The sequence below is a fragment of the Ylistrum balloti genome, unplaced genomic scaffold, assembly GCF_031769215.1.
Source record: "Ylistrum balloti isolate Yb309-2 unplaced genomic scaffold, AGI_CSIRO_Ybal_v1 Utg369830, whole genome shotgun sequence".
Taxonomy (NCBI): Eukaryota; Metazoa; Mollusca; class Bivalvia; order Pectinida; family Pectinidae; genus Ylistrum; species Ylistrum balloti.
Genome location: NW_026781993.1, coordinates 1,941,934 through 1,959,704, shown reverse-complemented (window position 1 = coordinate 1,959,704; position 17,771 = coordinate 1,941,934). Strand labels below are relative to the sequence as shown.

At 35.9% G+C, this 17,771-nt stretch overlaps 1 protein-coding gene and 1 long non-coding RNA gene across 2 annotated transcripts; one reads left to right on the top strand and one right to left on the bottom strand.

The window, feature by feature from the left end:
• The first annotated feature begins 2,604 nt into the window (after positions 1-2,604).
• LOC132545169 (microsomal glutathione S-transferase 2-like) lies at positions 2,605-11,311 on the top strand. The gene is made up of 5 exons (XM_060208845.1): positions 2,605-2,764; positions 6,259-6,358; positions 7,366-7,439; positions 10,049-10,127; positions 11,053-11,311. Exons 1-5 carry the CDS (start codon positions 2,692-2,694, stop codon positions 11,195-11,197), a joined length of 471 nt encoding a protein of 156 aa, XP_060064828.1. The 5' UTR covers positions 2,605-2,691; the 3' UTR covers positions 11,198-11,311.
• Positions 11,312-15,402: 4,091 nt separating this feature from the next.
• On the bottom strand, positions 15,403-17,723 carry LOC132545162 (uncharacterized). The gene is made up of 2 exons (XR_009554028.1): positions 17,582-17,723; positions 15,403-15,713 (listed from the first exon to the last, which is right to left on the bottom strand). It is a non-coding gene; the product is annotated as an uncharacterized LOC132545162 (long non-coding RNA).
• Between the last annotated feature and the right edge of the window lie 48 nt (positions 17,724-17,771).

Sequence of the window (17,771 nt, the reverse complement as noted above, 5' to 3'; positions counted from 1 at the left end):
ATTTAAAAAGGAACTGTCCAGTTTTTAAATCTTACACAGCAACATCAAATGCAAAAAGGAAGTCTTTTTTTCAGGAGGCATGAATTACATGTTGTATTATTCAGAAGGGTAAGCCCTAAAAACTACATTGTTATCCACAAATAAAATGAGGGCTGTTCTATTGTATACCTATGTAGACAATGAAGATTTCTGACCTATTGTTAAGTACATCACTGATACAGGTGTATGAAACTGGTTTTATGCATGCTTGTAACTGATAATGAGAAAGTGGTCTTTACTTTAATGATTTTGAATTATGTAGGTGAATATTTTTCTGATTTCACTAATAATTGTGTGTTTTTGTTACTTTTATTTTTGCCATTTATTTTACTGTTATTTTATAAATAGGGGTGGGGGTATGGATTCATTGATGAGTCTTAATATGTAATTTTAGAAGTGTGTATGGTTATCTTGAGTGATGGTATCACCCTTTCAGTAATGAAATAAAAAAGAAAAGTGGCTCACAACAAAGCTACAGAGCACACATTATCAGACAACTTGGAGAGAACATCTTGTTCCAAAACAAAGTTTCCCAAAGATAGGAAACCCTCTAGATATTCACATATCATTACATCTTTTTATTGTGGTTGTAACTGTTCTGTTGAAGTCACTAATGATTTGTTAAAATGACTAAGAAAAGTGCTGTGGTTTTTTTTGCTTCTTACATTCATCGTAGATCACCAGGATTTTGTTTTTATATAAAACTGATGCTTTATCATTAGATGTACGTTGTGTTTGAGCAAAATACTTTTATATAGATATATCTAACAGATTTAGTTTTGAATCAACAGGGCATGCATAATCAGTTTGTTTCCCTATGTCACTAGTTTTAACGACTGACCCAGAGGTGGTAGAGTCTGTGATACAATCGTTTTGTATATATACAACTGTGTTCTACAAAATACCACTAATTGTACAGAGAATTAGATGATATTCAATCAACTTGTTGTTACCACATATTATAAATAAACTATATGGTGTTGAATTTCATAGTTTGCCTTGTTGTGTCACATGCTCCATATGCCGAGTGTTACGGACTGGTGGGGAATTACATATGATTGTATGAGATGACAACACTGAGATAGAAGGTCTTGTGGTGTGGAACTAATTCAACAAAATCAAAAGAATGATGATTTTTAAGTGACGAAAAATGAGGAAAATACCAACAAATTAACAATATGGTAATTCAAACTCAAATTAAAGATATTAGTGCATTGAACATAACAAAAAAGATTTTTGCAGAGTCCTTTGAAAACCATGATTCAAGTTCAAATATGAGAACAAATCATAGACAAAGGAATTATTTACAAAAGACACCCTTGAAATAGTAAAACAAATATATCAGATCCAACATTTCAATGTCTTCTGTTTCATCCCTGTTTTGAGCAATGTTAATTTATATGTATTACGCAGCTGTGGTAATAACAATGGAACCAGTAATCTTACTTACCAATTTCTAAACATTTATAGTCGAACCACACAAAGAAATCAGATTTTTATCATAAAACACAATGCCATAATCTCCATTTCTCAAAATAATGTGTAGTAAAGTTGTCGGCAAATCAGCTTCTACAATGGTAACCTAGATATAGGCTACAGGAATACCAATAACTTGTGAGCAAGCATTACCACCAACATTAACAGAGACCTTGTTGACCAGAAATTCCATCCCTAACAGGATATCATTACCACCAACTGTAACAGAGACCTTGTTGACCAGGAATCCCATCCCTAACAGGATATTATTACCATCAACTGTAACAGAGACCTTGTTGACCAGGAATCCCATCCCTAACAGGATATTATTACCACCAACTGTAACAGAGACCTTGTTGACCAGGAATCCCATCCCTAACAGGATATTATTACCACCAACTGTAACAGAGACCTTGTTGACCAGAAATTCCATCCCTAACAGGATATCATTACCACCAACTGTAACAGAGACCTTGTTGACCAGAAATTCCATCCCTAACAGGATATCATTACCACCAACTGTAACAGAGACCTTGTTGACCAGAAATTCCATCCCTAACAGGATATTATTACCATCAACTGTAACAGAGACCTTGTTGACCAGGAATCCCATCCCTAACAGGATATCATTACCACCAACTGTAACAGAGACCTTGTTGACCAGAAATTCCATCCCTAACAGGATATCATTACCATCAAATGTAACAGAGACTTGTTGACCAGGAATCCCATCCCTAACAGGATATTATTACCACCAACTGTAACAGAGACCTTGTTGACCAGAAATTCCATCCCTAACAGAATATCATTACCATCAACTGTAACAGAGACCTTGGTGACCAGGAATTTTTATTATTTACAGGATATCATCAGAATAGTCCTGAACTTGTCATGACCTAACATTTGTTTAGCCATTACTGTTAAAGAAACCTGTATTATGGGGCCATGTCTTTCTCATGGCCGCCTTTGTTTACTATTTTCTATCGTATCCCAGACGGTGAGGCTTATGTACACTCGTATCGTATCCCATGCAGTGATGATTGTGTACACTCGTATCGTATCCCAGGCAGTGATGTGGCGTAGTTAGTTCAATAGATAGAACGGAAAGAAACAGAAGTGCGAGGGGTGCACTCACAGATTGAAATTTAGAGGGAGAACTGCGTATAATTTACAAAGATGAGCACGCCAGTGACTGTGGAAAGTATTGCCTTAATGGGGGTTGTCACCTTGGCAGGAGGTTATCAACTTGGTACGTAGCCGCTCATTGTCGTTTGGCTGTAGCCTACTACAGGCCGGACACTTACAACACATTTAGCATAAATAATAAACAAATATCCTATTGTAAACATCAAATATCATGACATAAACTTAAGTTTCGAATGCATATTATTACAGGACTAGCATTGGGCCTTGTCTTAGCCGTTGTGTCATTACAAGGTTAACCGAGTTAGGCCAAAGTCCGTGCTAATATCACTAGCGTTACGCAAGATCTGAAATATACACAAGGGGTTCGACGTCTAGCAGGAACCAAAATATTTTTTTTATTTTTTTTCCCCCTTTTTTATATATATATATTGTTGATATAATTTTATTTATCACTATACTTTATAAACAAAACAAAAAAATATTTTTTCAATTGTTTATAAAAGTCCTCCATCCATACTGCTTTTAATTAATAGAATGGTAGATCTACAAACGTTTTCTTTCCTGACAAGTAGTGGAATGATTTAAACATTATTTTTTTCTACTCTTGATTGAAGGAATGAAACAGATATATTTGTTCATACACGTTATACATTGTATGTATACAATAATGAATACCATGAATGCACTGGAATAATTCAATAATGCTTGCCAGACCCATCATTGGTGGGTCCTCCTTCTTCAGATAATAATAATAATAATGATAATAATAATAATTGGATTTATTACATAGGGTCAAGATATGATATAGAATATTTACAAATAAAATTACAAAATATATATCATAGGTAAGAACAATACAGCAACAGGGATAGGGAAATATCATTCCATATAAGATGTCTTTGCAGATTTCTTAAAAGCTAAAAGAAAAGTAGAATTTCTCACATTGTTTGGTAAAATATTCCATGTAAGAGTTTCCTGGTAACTAAAAGAGTTTCTAAAAATGTTTGTTTTGTGAGATGGCAAGTATAAACATGTGATGAGGAAGATCTTTATATACATATCACATGAAGGTGTAGAGAAATCACAGTTTAAAATAGGTTTTGCCGCTCTCTTCTGAAGTATCCTTTTTGGCACTGTTGCCCCGGACAGTGATGCAGTAATCCAGGTGTGGGTAAACAAAACAATTATAAAACGTCATACAAGATAACTGACTTATAAATGGTCTCAACCTTTTGATCTGAAAAATTTGACAATATAACTTTTTACAGCTATTGGCAAATTGATGGTCCCGAGAGAGACAGCTATCTACTGACACTCCAAGAAGTTTTTTATTATTTACATAGTCAATAACAACAGATAAGTTACCCAGTAACCTAATTTTTTGCTGTAAAGTGAAGTGGTTACAGTCATTTCTTTGGGTTTTTCTGTATTTAGACACATTTTGACTTTACACCATTTTGATATTAACTTGGCATCATCATTAGGTTTTGGTTAACAATGTCCAGTGATTTTGTATGGGTCTGTTCTGTAATATCATCTACATACATATACATGTCACAATGGTTTGTAGCTAAGGGAAGGTCATTTACATACAAAATAAACAGCAATGGTCCAAATATTGAGCCCTGTGGTACTCCGACAGATACAGGGACAGAATCACTTAAAGTGTTTTTGAAATTTAGAATCTGAAACTGTTTCGAATGAGCATCCAACCAATTTGAACTTTGAGAGTAAAATTGGGTGGTTCACTAGGTCAAATGCCTTTCTAAAATCTGAAAATAAAACACCAGTTAACATTCCTTGGCTTTATACCATGTATTAGTAATGTTTCGGCGCTTTCCATGATGTCTTCCCATAGGTGGGCTGGTTGGGTTGATCAGGCTTAATCCGGGAACTGGTCAGCTCTTGCCTCTGCATGTTGTTGTTACAGCTTGGTGCCCAAGATGTTTTTGCACTCTCTTCTCTGAACTTGCTGCTATGGCCAATGACGTCTACCTTTCTCCCGTCACCATGTGCCGAGCACTGTGTCCGCTGACCACTCCACCGTTCTTCTCTCTTCCTTTATATCCAGCTTGAAGCGACCTCTGCCTGTGTGCATGCAGCTGCCACCAGTTTTTTCTTGTCTGCTCCTATGGTCCCTAGTAGACATAAGACTCTCTAAAATGTCAGGCCAGGGATTTCCCTACAGCTGACTTCCACTGGCAGACTCCAAGTTCTTCATCCCTGCTGTTAACACTCATATACCTACTGCTCATACTTCTATCATTTTCATTCATCTTTCATCCTGCAGCCTGTCTTGCCAAGGCTCAGTTAGCTAGACCATTACTAACTTCTCAGAGTCAGAAGACCAAAGCACAAAAAACAAAAGCATGAAATTGATAAATTTTGGTCCCTTTTAAATTGGCTCCTTCTCTTGTCTGGTTCAGTCTAGGCTTGCTGCTGTCTCCTTAAGGACCTGGTAGTGCTGCCATGTGTATCTGCTGTGTGTCAGTGATACCTGTCATGATGCGAGGACATTAGCCAAGTTGGTTAGGTGACTGCTCAGAGCACATGCCACCTTGCACTTAACTCCCCAAGAAAACAAGTTTGAAGGACCTGGCAGAACATCACACCTGGGTATGTTGACTTCAAGAGGAAACTAAGCCTGTACCCTTCCATGTTCCAGATGTCACCCTGCATACCTTCTGCTGCTTAACACCCTCCCAGCGTGTTCAGCTCCCTTACTATCTCATGCCAACAGCCCTAACTTGTCTAGCCTTCACATCTATCATTCTGATCTCTGCTTGTGCCATACCCGTGTTCCTACCGGTTAGCATTACCCCATCAGGTTTTGGAATATCTCACAAGTCAAGACGACCTGACATCACAGTTTCAACAATGTCCGCATGCTGGAGTCTGGCCTCTGCTATGTCTAATGCCTACTTGGTGTTCTATTTCCTCCCTGTCCTTGTTTCTATTTTTGCTCCTCTGACCTTGCTATCTACATTGTCCCTCAGCATTATGACCTGTTGTACCTTTGTTATCTTGAACGCCTCAGTTATTGACCTGAGTGGAAGTTGGAGTTTGGTTCCTGAGCTGTACAAACTTACACCTGAAGCTCCAATGTACACTCAACAAACGCCACAGATATCTGCTGATCATCCTCTGTTCAAAAAAATTGCCTCTTGAGATTCTATCTTGGTTACTTCGGTATCATCTGATACCATTAATGCATATTCTTCATGGGAATTTTGATGTAAAAACGATGGTTCCTGGCAGTGTTAACGTCATTATATATATACCGGTATATATAATGTTTACCTCCATCAATAGAAACCAATATAAAATAATACTGTACACCTCAGAACCAATAGTTATTTTGATGGTCTTCATATACATTGTGTATTATACTGTGTTATAATCACAAGGACTTGGCATGGATTCAGACCCACTGTCCATATATATGTGTTATAGTCAGTATGATACATTGATATGGACAATGGGTCGGGACTTTGTGCCACACTTCTGTGGTTATATTGTATTGATTGTGTGTTATATTGTGTTATTGTGTTCTACTGTACTTTGTTGTTATTTGTTGTAACCTATTTATTCTTAAAGCCTCATTTGCAAAGAGAGTAGGAAAGAAGAGGTATCAGGTGAAGCTAGCCTACCCTGCTATAACGGGAAATCCAGACTTTGAGTTGATTTACAGAGCTCAGTAAGTTCATTAGTTCGTTAGCAATATCATTCAAACTCATAATTAATCAAACAAGAATGATTAATTAAACCACAAATAACACTGATAATGATCATAGTTAAAAAAAAGACAGGAGTTCTGAAGATGTTAAGCATCTTCTCAACAAATGTCATTTATATTTTCCGACAATGAAATGTCACCTTCTTCAAGTGAGAGCCAAGTTTACCCCTCCACATATACACCAATTGTGTCTATGTAAACACCTTTTGTTTACCAGAAAGTTTTTATCATTTGTACTAAAAAGACCAGTACTGTCCTGATCAACAAATGGTCATTGTGACACAAACTTAATAACATTTTCAAATGAATATTGATATTATTAAAACCATTTCTGCAAGTATGAATATCAAAACCTGCTCATTAGCATATTTTAACATTTCCTGATTGGCTTGAATGTATACATGACATGTAACTTAATTGCAAATAGAATTGATATCGACCAATAAAAAGAGAGCTAATTAACCAAATGTTTCAAACAAAAATGTTAGATAATCTCCCTAGTACCTTCAACATTATGTCCCTACATCATGACAGGATAATCTCCCTAGTACCTTCAACATAATGTCCCTACATCATGACAGGATAATCTCCCTAGTACCTTCAACATAATGTCCCTACATCATGACAGGATAATCTCCCTAGTACCTTCAACATAATGTCCCTACATCATGACAGGATAATCTCCCTAGTACCTTCAACATAATGTCCCTACATCATGACAGGATAATCTCCCTAGTACCTTCAACATAATGTCCCTACATCATGACAGGATAATCTCCCTAGTACCTTCAACATTATGTCCCTACATCATGACAGGATAATCTCCCTAGTACCTTCAACATAATGTCCCTACATCATGACAGGATGAGAGATTGAACATGACTTTACACTACCCCTGAACGTTTTAGAAATGCCTTATTAAGCAATAAGTAATCCATGATTATAACTGATGATATTGTCTATTTCAGACAGAACTGTTTAGAATTCTACCCAATATTCATGTCAGCATTATGGACATCTGGCTTGTTCTTCCATAAATATCATTGTTGATGTTCTGGTTTATTCTTCCACCCTGGTAAATATCATTGTTGATGTTCTAGATCACAAAAGCAGGGTTCCAACTGCAGTGTTGTGTATTGTCAGCATGATGTCTATTAATATTTGCTTATTAATGTCATGTATTGTGATGATGGTGCTGTTTACTGTATCTCACTCACAACAATGTCATGTATTGTGATGATGGTGCGGTTTACTGTACCTCACTCACAACAATGTCATGTATTGTGATGGTGGTGGTGTTTACTGTATCTCACATCAATGTCATGTATTGTGATGATGGTGCTGTTTACTGTACCTCACTCACAACAATGTCATGTATTGTGATGATGGTGCGGTTTACTGTATCTCACATCAATGTCATGTATTGTGATGATGGTGCTGTTTACTGTATCTCACAACAATGTCATGTATTGTGATGATGGAGCGATTTACTGTATCTCACTCACATCAATGTCATGTATTGTGATGATGGTGCTGTTTACTGTATCTCACTCACATAAATGTCATGTATTGTGATGATGGTGCGGTTTACTGTATCTCACTCACAACAATGTCATGTATTGTGATGATGGTGCGGTTTACTGTATCTCACTCACATAAATGTCATGTATTGTGATGATGGTGCGGTTTACTGTATCTCACTCACAACAATGTCATGTATTGTGATGATGGTGCGGTTTACTGTATCTCACTCACATAAATGTCATGTATTGTGATGATGGTGCGGTTTACTGTATCTCACTCACAACAATGTCATGTATTGTGATGATGCTGCGGTTAACTGTATCTCACTCACATAAATGTCATGTATTGTGATGATGGTGCGGTTTACTGTATCTCACTCACATAAATGTCAAGTATTGTGATGATGGTGCGGTTTACTGTATCTCACTCACATAAATGTCATGTATTGTGATGATGGTGCGGTTTACTGTATCTCACTCACAACGTCATGTATTGTGATGATGGAGCGATTTACTGTATCTCACTCACATCAATGTCATGTATTGTGATGATGGTGCTGTTTACTGTATCTCACTCACATAAATGTGTATATCATGTATGTGATGATGGTGCGGTTTACTGTATCTCACTCACAACAATGTCATGTATTGTGATGATGGTGCGGTTTACTGTATCTCACTCACATAAATGTCATGTATTGTGATGATGGTGCGGTTTACTGTATCTCACTCACAACAATGTCATGTATTGTGATGATGGTGCAGTTTACTGTATCTCACTCACATAAATGTCATGTATTGTGATGATGGTGCGGTTTACTGTATCTCACTCACAACAATGTCATGTATTGTGATGATGGTGCGGTTTACTGTATCTCACTCACATAAATGTCATGTATTGTGATGATGGTGCGGTTTACTGTATCTCACTCACAAAAATGTCATGTATTGTGATGATGGTGCGGTTAACTGTATCTCACTCACATAAATGTCATGTATTGTGATGATGGTGCGGTTTACTGTATCTCACTCACATAAATGTCATGTATTGTGATGATGGTGCAGTTTACTGTATCTCACTCACATAAATGTCATGTATTGTGATGATGGTGCGGTTTACTGTATCTCACTCACAACAATGTCATGTATTGTGATGATGGAGCGATTTACTGTATCTCACTCACATCAATGTCATGTATTGTGATGATGGTGCTGTTTACTGTATCTCACTCACATAAATGTCATGTATTGTGATGATGGTGCGGTTTACTGTATCTCACTCACATAAATGTCATGTATTGTGATGATGGAGCAATTTACTACATCTCACTCACATCAATGTCATGTATTGTGATGATGGTGCTGTTTACTGTATCTCACTCACATCAATGTCATGTATTGTGATGGTGGTGCTGTTTACTGTATCTCACATCAATGTCATGTATTGTGATGATGGTGCTGTTTACTGTATCTCACTCACATCAATGTCATGTATTGTGATGGTGGTGCTGTTTACTGTATCTCACATCAATGTCATGTATTGTGATGATGGAGCAATTTACTACATCTCACTCACATCAATGTCATGTATTGTGATGATGGTGCTGTTTACTGTATCTCACTCACATCAATGTCATGTATTGTGACGGTGGTGCTGTTTACTGTATCTCACATCAATGTCATGTATTGTGATGATGGAGCGATTTACTGTATCTCACTCACATCAATGCCATGTATTGTGATGATGGTGCTGTTTACTGTATCTCACATAAATGTCATGTATTGTGATGATGGTGCTGTTTACTGTATCTCACTCACATCAATGTCATGTATTGTGTTGGTGTGGTTAACTGTACCTCACTCACATCAATGTCATGTATTGTGATGTTGGAGTGGTTAACTATATCTCACAACAATGTCATGTATTGTGATGATGGTGCTGTTTACTGTATCTCACTCACAACAATGTGTATTGTGGTGGTGGTGCGGTTTACTGTACCTCACTCACAACAATGTCATGTATTGTGATGATGGTGCTGTTTACTGTATCTCACTCACAACAATGTTATGTATTGTGATGTTGGAGTGGTTAACTGTATCTCACTCACATCATTTATTGTTTCAGCACCTACTTTCCTAGCTGGAGTTGTTTACCTCTATTCTCGTGAGAAATACTTCACTGGTTACAGCAAAAGTGCAGAACAAAGGTAGGCAGCTCATTGTCACCCCTGTGAAGCCTTAATATTGTAGAATTGTTAATACTAGCCTAATTATAATGGTATCAGCCATTTTTCTTAGCCTTTTCATAGGTACTAGCCTGTTCTATCAGTATACACATTCTATAACCAACTTCATCAGCCTAGCAAAACAACCTAATATTGTTACACTTGAGATTTTTACATAACAGAACAAGATTTCTCACTCTGAGTGTTCTGCTGCGACAGATACTTTCTGTCAAATTTCATAAAGACAGAAGTCATTTGGCAGTGAAATCAGACGCTGAATCCCTATAAATTAACTTTAAAATACTTCTACATGGCATGTATGTGTCAATGTAGTGTTAAAATGATCACTTCCTGCCGTACTTGTAGCCTGTTTAATTTCTTATGTTATCCTATTAAACATCCCAGCTCTGATTTAAATCTCCTATTTTTGTAATATTTTGAACCTTGAAAATGGAAATGGCCTATAAATTTTGGTAACCAGGCGAGTAATGCATGCCCCTTGAGTGACTTGTATGCAGGTTTAAAGGAAATCAAAAACATTTCTAGAAGATTATTTGAATTTTGAAAGAAATCAAGTGAATTTGAGACACTTAAATAGGAAATCAAAAAATAGGGGGAAAAAAGATAGATTTTGGGTCTAATAAAAATTGGCATCACAATTTAAACAAAGATAATCCTATTTCAACCACCCAACAGAGGTATTCCTTTAGGATTTTACAAATTTTGGTTGGAATAAAGATATTTTCAACTTATTAAATGGCTCTGTTTAGACATCCATTTATCTAAATACTGTAGATTTCATGACATAATATTTAAGATATAGTTAATTAATTTACATCTCATTGTCCTTCTGATTTAAAAGAAACAAATGATTTTTATCATTCTTGATATCTCTCTCAATTTACAGGTTGCCTGGGTTCCACTGGAGTGTCAGGTGTTTGATGTCACTGTTGACAATGGGAGTGGTGGGGCTTGGCCACACCCTACTGAAGCAGTATGCAGGGATCAACCTGTATGAGCAATATCTACATCAGTACCTCAATTTTAATTAGACATATTATAGACAGTCCAAATCTTATGTTGTTTTACAGAATAATGTACTCACTTGTAACAATGTGCCATAAAATACTTCATGAAACATAATAAAACATGAAAAACAGAAAAAATAGCAGAAAAAACTGCAAAAATTAACAGACTTTTTATTTCAGCAATGATGCACATCTTTCTAAACACAAGCCAAATGCACAAGAATGTTTCATGTTGATGGAATATACTTCAAGGGGTTTTAAAAACACCATAAAACAAGAAAAACACCAAAAAAATAGCAGAAATCCTGCAAAATTTAACAGATTAGCAGACTTTTCATTTCAACAATTTTGGGCAACTTTCAAAACATGCGCAATATGCCCATGAATGCTTCAAGTTGATGGAATATACTTAAAGTATTTGATGTATTGTTGTATGATGAGGTAGTGTCTATTGTATCATTATATGACGAGGTAGTAGTGTCTATTGTATCATTATATGATGAGGTAATAGTGTCTATTGTATCCTTGTATAATGAGGTTATAGTGTCTATTGTATTGTTGTATGATGAGGTAATAGTGTCTATTGTATAGTTGTATGATGAGGTAATAGTGTCTATAGTATCATTATATGATGAGGTAGTAGTGTCTATTGTATTGTTGTATGATGAGGTAATAGTGTCTATTGTATAGTTGTATGATGAGGTAATAGTGTCTATTGTATCATTATATGATGAGGTAATAGTGTCTATTGTATTGTTGTATGATGAGGTAATAGTGTCTATTGTATCATTGTATAATGAGGTTATAGTGTCTATAGTATCATTATATGATGAGGTAATAGTGTCTATTGTATCATTGTAATAGTGACTATTGTATCGTTTTAGGATGAGGTAATAGTGTCTATTGTATTGCGGTATGATGAGGTAGTAGTGTCTACTGTATTGCTGTATGCTGAGGTAATAGTGTCTATTGTATCGTTATATGATGAGGTAATAGTGTCTATTGTATCGTTGTATGATGAGGTAGTAGTGTCTATTGTATCGTTGTATGATGAGGTAATAGTGTCTATTGTATCGTTGTATGATGAGGTAATAGTGTCTATTGTATTGCTGTATGATGAGGTAATAGTGTCTATTGTATCGTTGTATGATGAGGTAATAGTGTCTATTGTATCGTTGTATGATGAGATAATAGTGTTTATTGTATTGCTGTATGCTGAGGTAATAGTGTCTATTGTATCGTTGTATGATGAGGTAATAGTGTCTATTGTATTGCTGTATGATGAGGTAATAGTGTCTATTGTATCGTTATATGATGAGGTAATAGTGTCTATTGTATCGTTATATGATGAGGTAATAGTGTCTATTGTATCGTTATATGATGAGGTAATAGTGTCTATTGTATCGTTATATGATGAGGTAATAGTGTCTATTGTATTGTTGTATGATGAGGTAATAGTGTCTATTGTATCGTTGTATGATGAGGTAATAGTGTCTATTGTATCGTTATATGATGCTGTATGATGAGGTAATAGTGTCTATTGTATGGTTGTATGATGAGATAATAGTGTCTATTGTATTGCTGTATGATGAGGAAGTAGTGTCTATTGTATCGGTATATGATGAGGTAGTAGTGTCTATTGTATTTCCGTATGCTGAGGTAATAGTGTCTATTGTATTGCTGTATGCTGAGGTAATAGTGTCTATTGTATCGTTGTATGATGAGGTAATAGTGACTATTGTATTGCTGTATAAGGAGGTAGTAGTGTCTATTGTAGGTGAGATAATAGTGTCTATTGTATTGCTGTATGATGAGGAAGTAGTGTCTATGGTATCGGTATATGATGAGGTAGTAGTGTCTATTGTATTTCCGTATGCTGAGGTAATAGTGTCTATTGTATCGTTATAGGATGAGATAATAGTGTTTATTGTATTGCTGTATGCTGAGGTAATAGTGTCTATTGTATCGTTGTATGATGAGGTAATAGTGTCTATTGTATCCTTGTATAATGAGGTAATAGCGTGTTTTGTAAAATTATATGATGAGGGAGTAGTGTCTATTGTATTGTTGAATGATAAGGTAGCAGGAAACAGGTAATTTGCATTTTTCTGACACTATTTGTCATGTTTGAGATATACAGGTATAGCAGTATGGTTATGAAAATACATCATTACATGTATATAGATTTATAAACTACATAACAATCACATAAATAATAGAGATGAAATTTGTGTAAATCAAAAAATTTCCTCTGATTTCTGACTTGTGATTGCCATGGTTACCTCCTGAAAAATGCTTAAAATGCAAAAAAAAAAAAATGCTAATTCCAACCTACACAAATGTACAGCTTTATAGAATACATTTATTTCTAAACACCTGTCTTAAATTCAACAACACTGTCATGGTAACAAACTACTTACATTTCAGCAAATTCTAACTCAGAAATCCTTCATATCATGACCACGTGTAAACACTATGAAAATTCCACCTCCTGTTAAACTGATTTTTGGTGCGTAGACACAGATTTGAGACTGTCCAAACAGTAATCTCCAACACAAAGCTAAAATATCATTCTGTCAAAAATGAAACCCTACATTGTCCACTTCAACATGCCAAGACCAAGTTTAGCTTGGTTTCAATTTTTTAAAATTTTTAGTAAAACCTTTATAATGGGGTAATCTAATGAACAAAAAAATCACCCATGGCCACATCAAGAAACTGTACTGCTACCTTATACATCACAATTATTTTTTTGAATTTCATTAAAATCCCTCTGAGTGTCTAGAAAATGATAAGAAGAACAAAATTAATATATTGCTATACTATGTGTCTTGAAGAGCTATCGAATAATATAGATTTTCCTGCATGGTGTATTCTGCTCTCAAATTAGGAATAAAGGGAGGTCATTTGAAAAATTAATATCTCAATAAGCCTTGAGGTTACTTCAGTAAAGTTGCAATTGAAACAGGATCTAGTAATTTGTTCTTCAGTGGATTTGGATCATTGAAAAGAAGAGTGATATAACATGAATATAGTCTTAATTATGATGTCATAGTTACTGACGATGTCACAAGTACTATGATGTCATCAATTAATATTGATGACTTTGCCAATGCACTGTGATGTCATAATGAAGGCAAGAAATCCCACCAAAACTTCAGGTTAGCATCTTACAAATAACTCAGAAGTAATAAACAGTGATATGACATCAGATACCCTTAAATATTATGTGTAGGACATCACAATCACCTATGCTTACTGCCCCTACCCTCCTTCAAATGTGATTATCAGAAACTGTATGGGATTCCAATATTGTTAAAATATACAAATTTTTACAGCTGTAACTATGGAAATGTTATTTACTGACAATACTGACATGATTGTATGCCCAGTCTATGAGAAATACATACATTTTTAAGTAAAAATGATCAAAAACAGAAAATTTATCCAAAATTAAAAAACTAACACTTTCCTTCTTAATTACAATGATACCACACACTAATTATTGGAATAGCACTGAAATCCAGGATAAACACATTACTAGGTTGTTTCTGAACTATTTTATACCTGCTACCTACTGTAAAGTTATCTCAGGTGACCGTCGAGGTTGCTAGGCCTCTTGTTTTGATAGGAACCACACTTTAGATTTTGACAACTTTTTGTGCTATTTAGGGAAAAAAGCAGTGAGTTGGATGTTATTAGACCTGGAGATCAAGGATATGGCTGAATTCAGCTCTTTCTATAGCACCAACTGATGTCATGGTTACGTGGAACATGACACTACACCAGCCTGTGGAGGTCATACTGACTTTATGGTGTAGAGGACAGGACCGTCAGTATATGTGATGTAATCATTCATAGTTTTATAATACCTCAATGGTGATACAGAGACAAAGCGTTGTAATTTGTATGTGTTTGAAAGTGATGTTTGTGTCAATTTGTGGCAAATCCAATTTCTGATATACTAGTTCATTGTCAAGGCCACTAGGCCTTTTGTTCACAGAACCCCTATATTTATGTTTGCTTCTGTCCAAAACACATTAATGTCTGCTTCTTAACTTTGTTATCAGTCAGAGTAAAGAAAAGACACTTTGACGATAGTCAAACACTATTGAATGAATCACATACCAAAGTCATATTTTACTATTATTGTACCCTATATAGTGAACTACAGACAGTTGTGTCTGCTCCGTAACTTTTCTGATCAAGAACCCATTGAGGATCAACACTTTTTTCATAACATGCTAAAAAATTTTATTTGAAAATCAACACTCAATTTGATTATATGATTTATGTTGCAAGCTGCGAGTTCTTATTCTTAGTGGAAATGGTGTTGAAAGATCTAAAAAGATCAGTCTTGACCGTTTCTGGGTACATCTTTCAGCTTGGTGGTGGTGCACAAGTTGTCGGTCTGGCCTAGTCTCTGTTCATGTGGTCAGTTTGGCTGCATCCCAGACACATTTAATTACCATCTCAAACAATGGGACTGCAATTTTCAACACATTCTAGGCAAGATCAACCTGTTGAAGTATCCAGGGAACTGAAAATCAAACAAAACTAATTAGGATATCGTCATGTATTGCTCACTGACTGACTCCATGGTTTAAGTAATATTGCAACCTAATTTTGAAAATATCTAAATAAGCAAAGCATATCATTTCAAGTGACCTGACTCGATGGGTCAACATGACCATTGCTATCATGCTTCGTCTATCGTCATATGCTACCCATAAACTTTTCCTTTTAAACACTACTCCTGCATAATGCAAGAGTGACAAATTAATTATGATATTCAGAAAGCTGATTTGATTCATAAAAACTTTGGGCAGGACCCCTAAAAAGGGAAGTTTGACAATATTTTGCTACTCTTCCTTAATACTATAATGGATATCATTCAAATTTTGTCTAAATTATCATTAGGGGTGGGCATTCATTCTTACATTCAGAAAATTTATTTGAACTCTAGGGACCTCAGTTGGCAGTGGTCAAAGAGGGAAGGTGGGCAATCGTTTGCTTAAAAATTCTACTTCTTGATTTTCAAAATTTAAACCAATAATGACTGAAATATCATTGGGATCAATAATTTCTTCAGTTCAAAAAAAAGTTGATATGGCCCAAAGGCACTTAGGTGTGGGGCTCCAAATGGGGGAGGCAGGCAATATTTTGCTTCCAAATGCTACTCTTCTTTAATTTTTGTCTGAAACATTATGGTGAGCAATTGATTCTTAAAGACAGTTGATATGACCACTAAGGACTTAATGACGTAGGGCTGGGGTCCCTAAAGAAGTTGAACTATTAATTCCTGGAAGGATTTTAGGCAAACGTCATTTGGGGAGGGGAGATTGGGGCCTAAAAGAGGAAGTAAGAAAATACTTTGATTTAAAAGTGATCTGAGATTGTCCTGACCAATTCTTATTTTTTTGGTTTGGTCTAAAATCCATCATAACTCTTTCTGTGGTCTGCCTGTCCATTGATTGTCAGATGACCACTTGGAGCCATGGCCCTTGTTTTATTTTTTTTTTTTTTTAATTCACCCAGAAGTGCTGTCACAGCAACTTGTTTAGATGATTTAATCACATGGCCAAAAGGTACTTCAAAAGGGGCTGCTGGTCAGTCAATTTATAACACTATTGTGCATTTGTTGGAGTTAGTCAGTTCATTCAGCTGAAGTTAAATATGAACTCTTATGATACAGAATGCCAAATAGAGCCATCACAAAACACAGGGGCTTGCCTCGAGAATTACATAATGAATATGATTGGGGTTAGAATATACTCCCAGACAGATGATGATGTGCATTCTGATCCTCCTTCCCCAAACACAGCCATTTATTAATTATAGATAATCCATTGTCCAAACTACAGCTTATAGTTTAAGACACTGACCATGTATTCTTTTTACCCTGCAACATGGATTGAAAAGAGGAAATATGATTAAATGTTAAATGCTTGTCATAAGTGCCATTTGAAGGACAAACCACAACTAACGTTCGGCTAGAGAGAACTTGAAAAATTCTCCTCAACTCGATTGGTTTAGCGTCAGACTAGTAAGCCAGGTGTTCGATGTTCGCATCCTTGCGGAAGCAATAAAATAAAAATAACCTCCGTTACACAAGGAGATTCTGGATCCGTCTCGGACCCTGTAGCGTGATGAAACCCTACCAACAAACATTTGCGAACAAGGCCATGTCATGGCCAAACAATACAGGCTACGGAAAATTGGGAATTCGTGCCAATTCCCAGGGCAGTAGAGCACTTTAAAGGGATATTTTAGAACACTTTTTTATCAGCGAGCTATGTTCGAATCTTTTGAGAAGAGTGCTTTTCTATTCACCAAGCTATGTGCCCGAGAGTAAATTATCATTACAAAAACCCATAAAACTTGTTGAGTAAATTGGACTGGACTTACGTGCCCTAATGACGCTGCATGCGATAACAAACGTTGCTAAATTTCCGATGTTGACTTGCATGGCCTTTTTGCTTTCTTCCTCGGGGTCACGTTTTTCGATGGCCTGAAACATGCTGGATGCAACACGGTCTTTCCTTGCGAATGATCGCTGTAAGTTGAAAGCTTGTACGCAACAGGCTCCACTTCGACC

Bases quoted from the DNA above. Each gene is read 5' to 3' on its own strand.
- LOC132545169 (XM_060208845.1), top strand. From the start codon at position 2,692: ATGAGCACGCCAGTGACTGTGGAAAGTATTGCCTTAATGGGGGTTGTC. The intron at 2,765-6,258 runs GTACGTAGCCGC...TTATTCTTAAAG, and splicing joins GGCAGGAGGTTATCAACTTG to CCTCATTTGCAAAGAGAGTA. The intron at 10,128-11,052 runs GTAGGCAGCTCA...CTCAATTTACAG, and splicing joins AGCAAAAGTGCAGAACAAAG to GTTGCCTGGGTTCCACTGGA.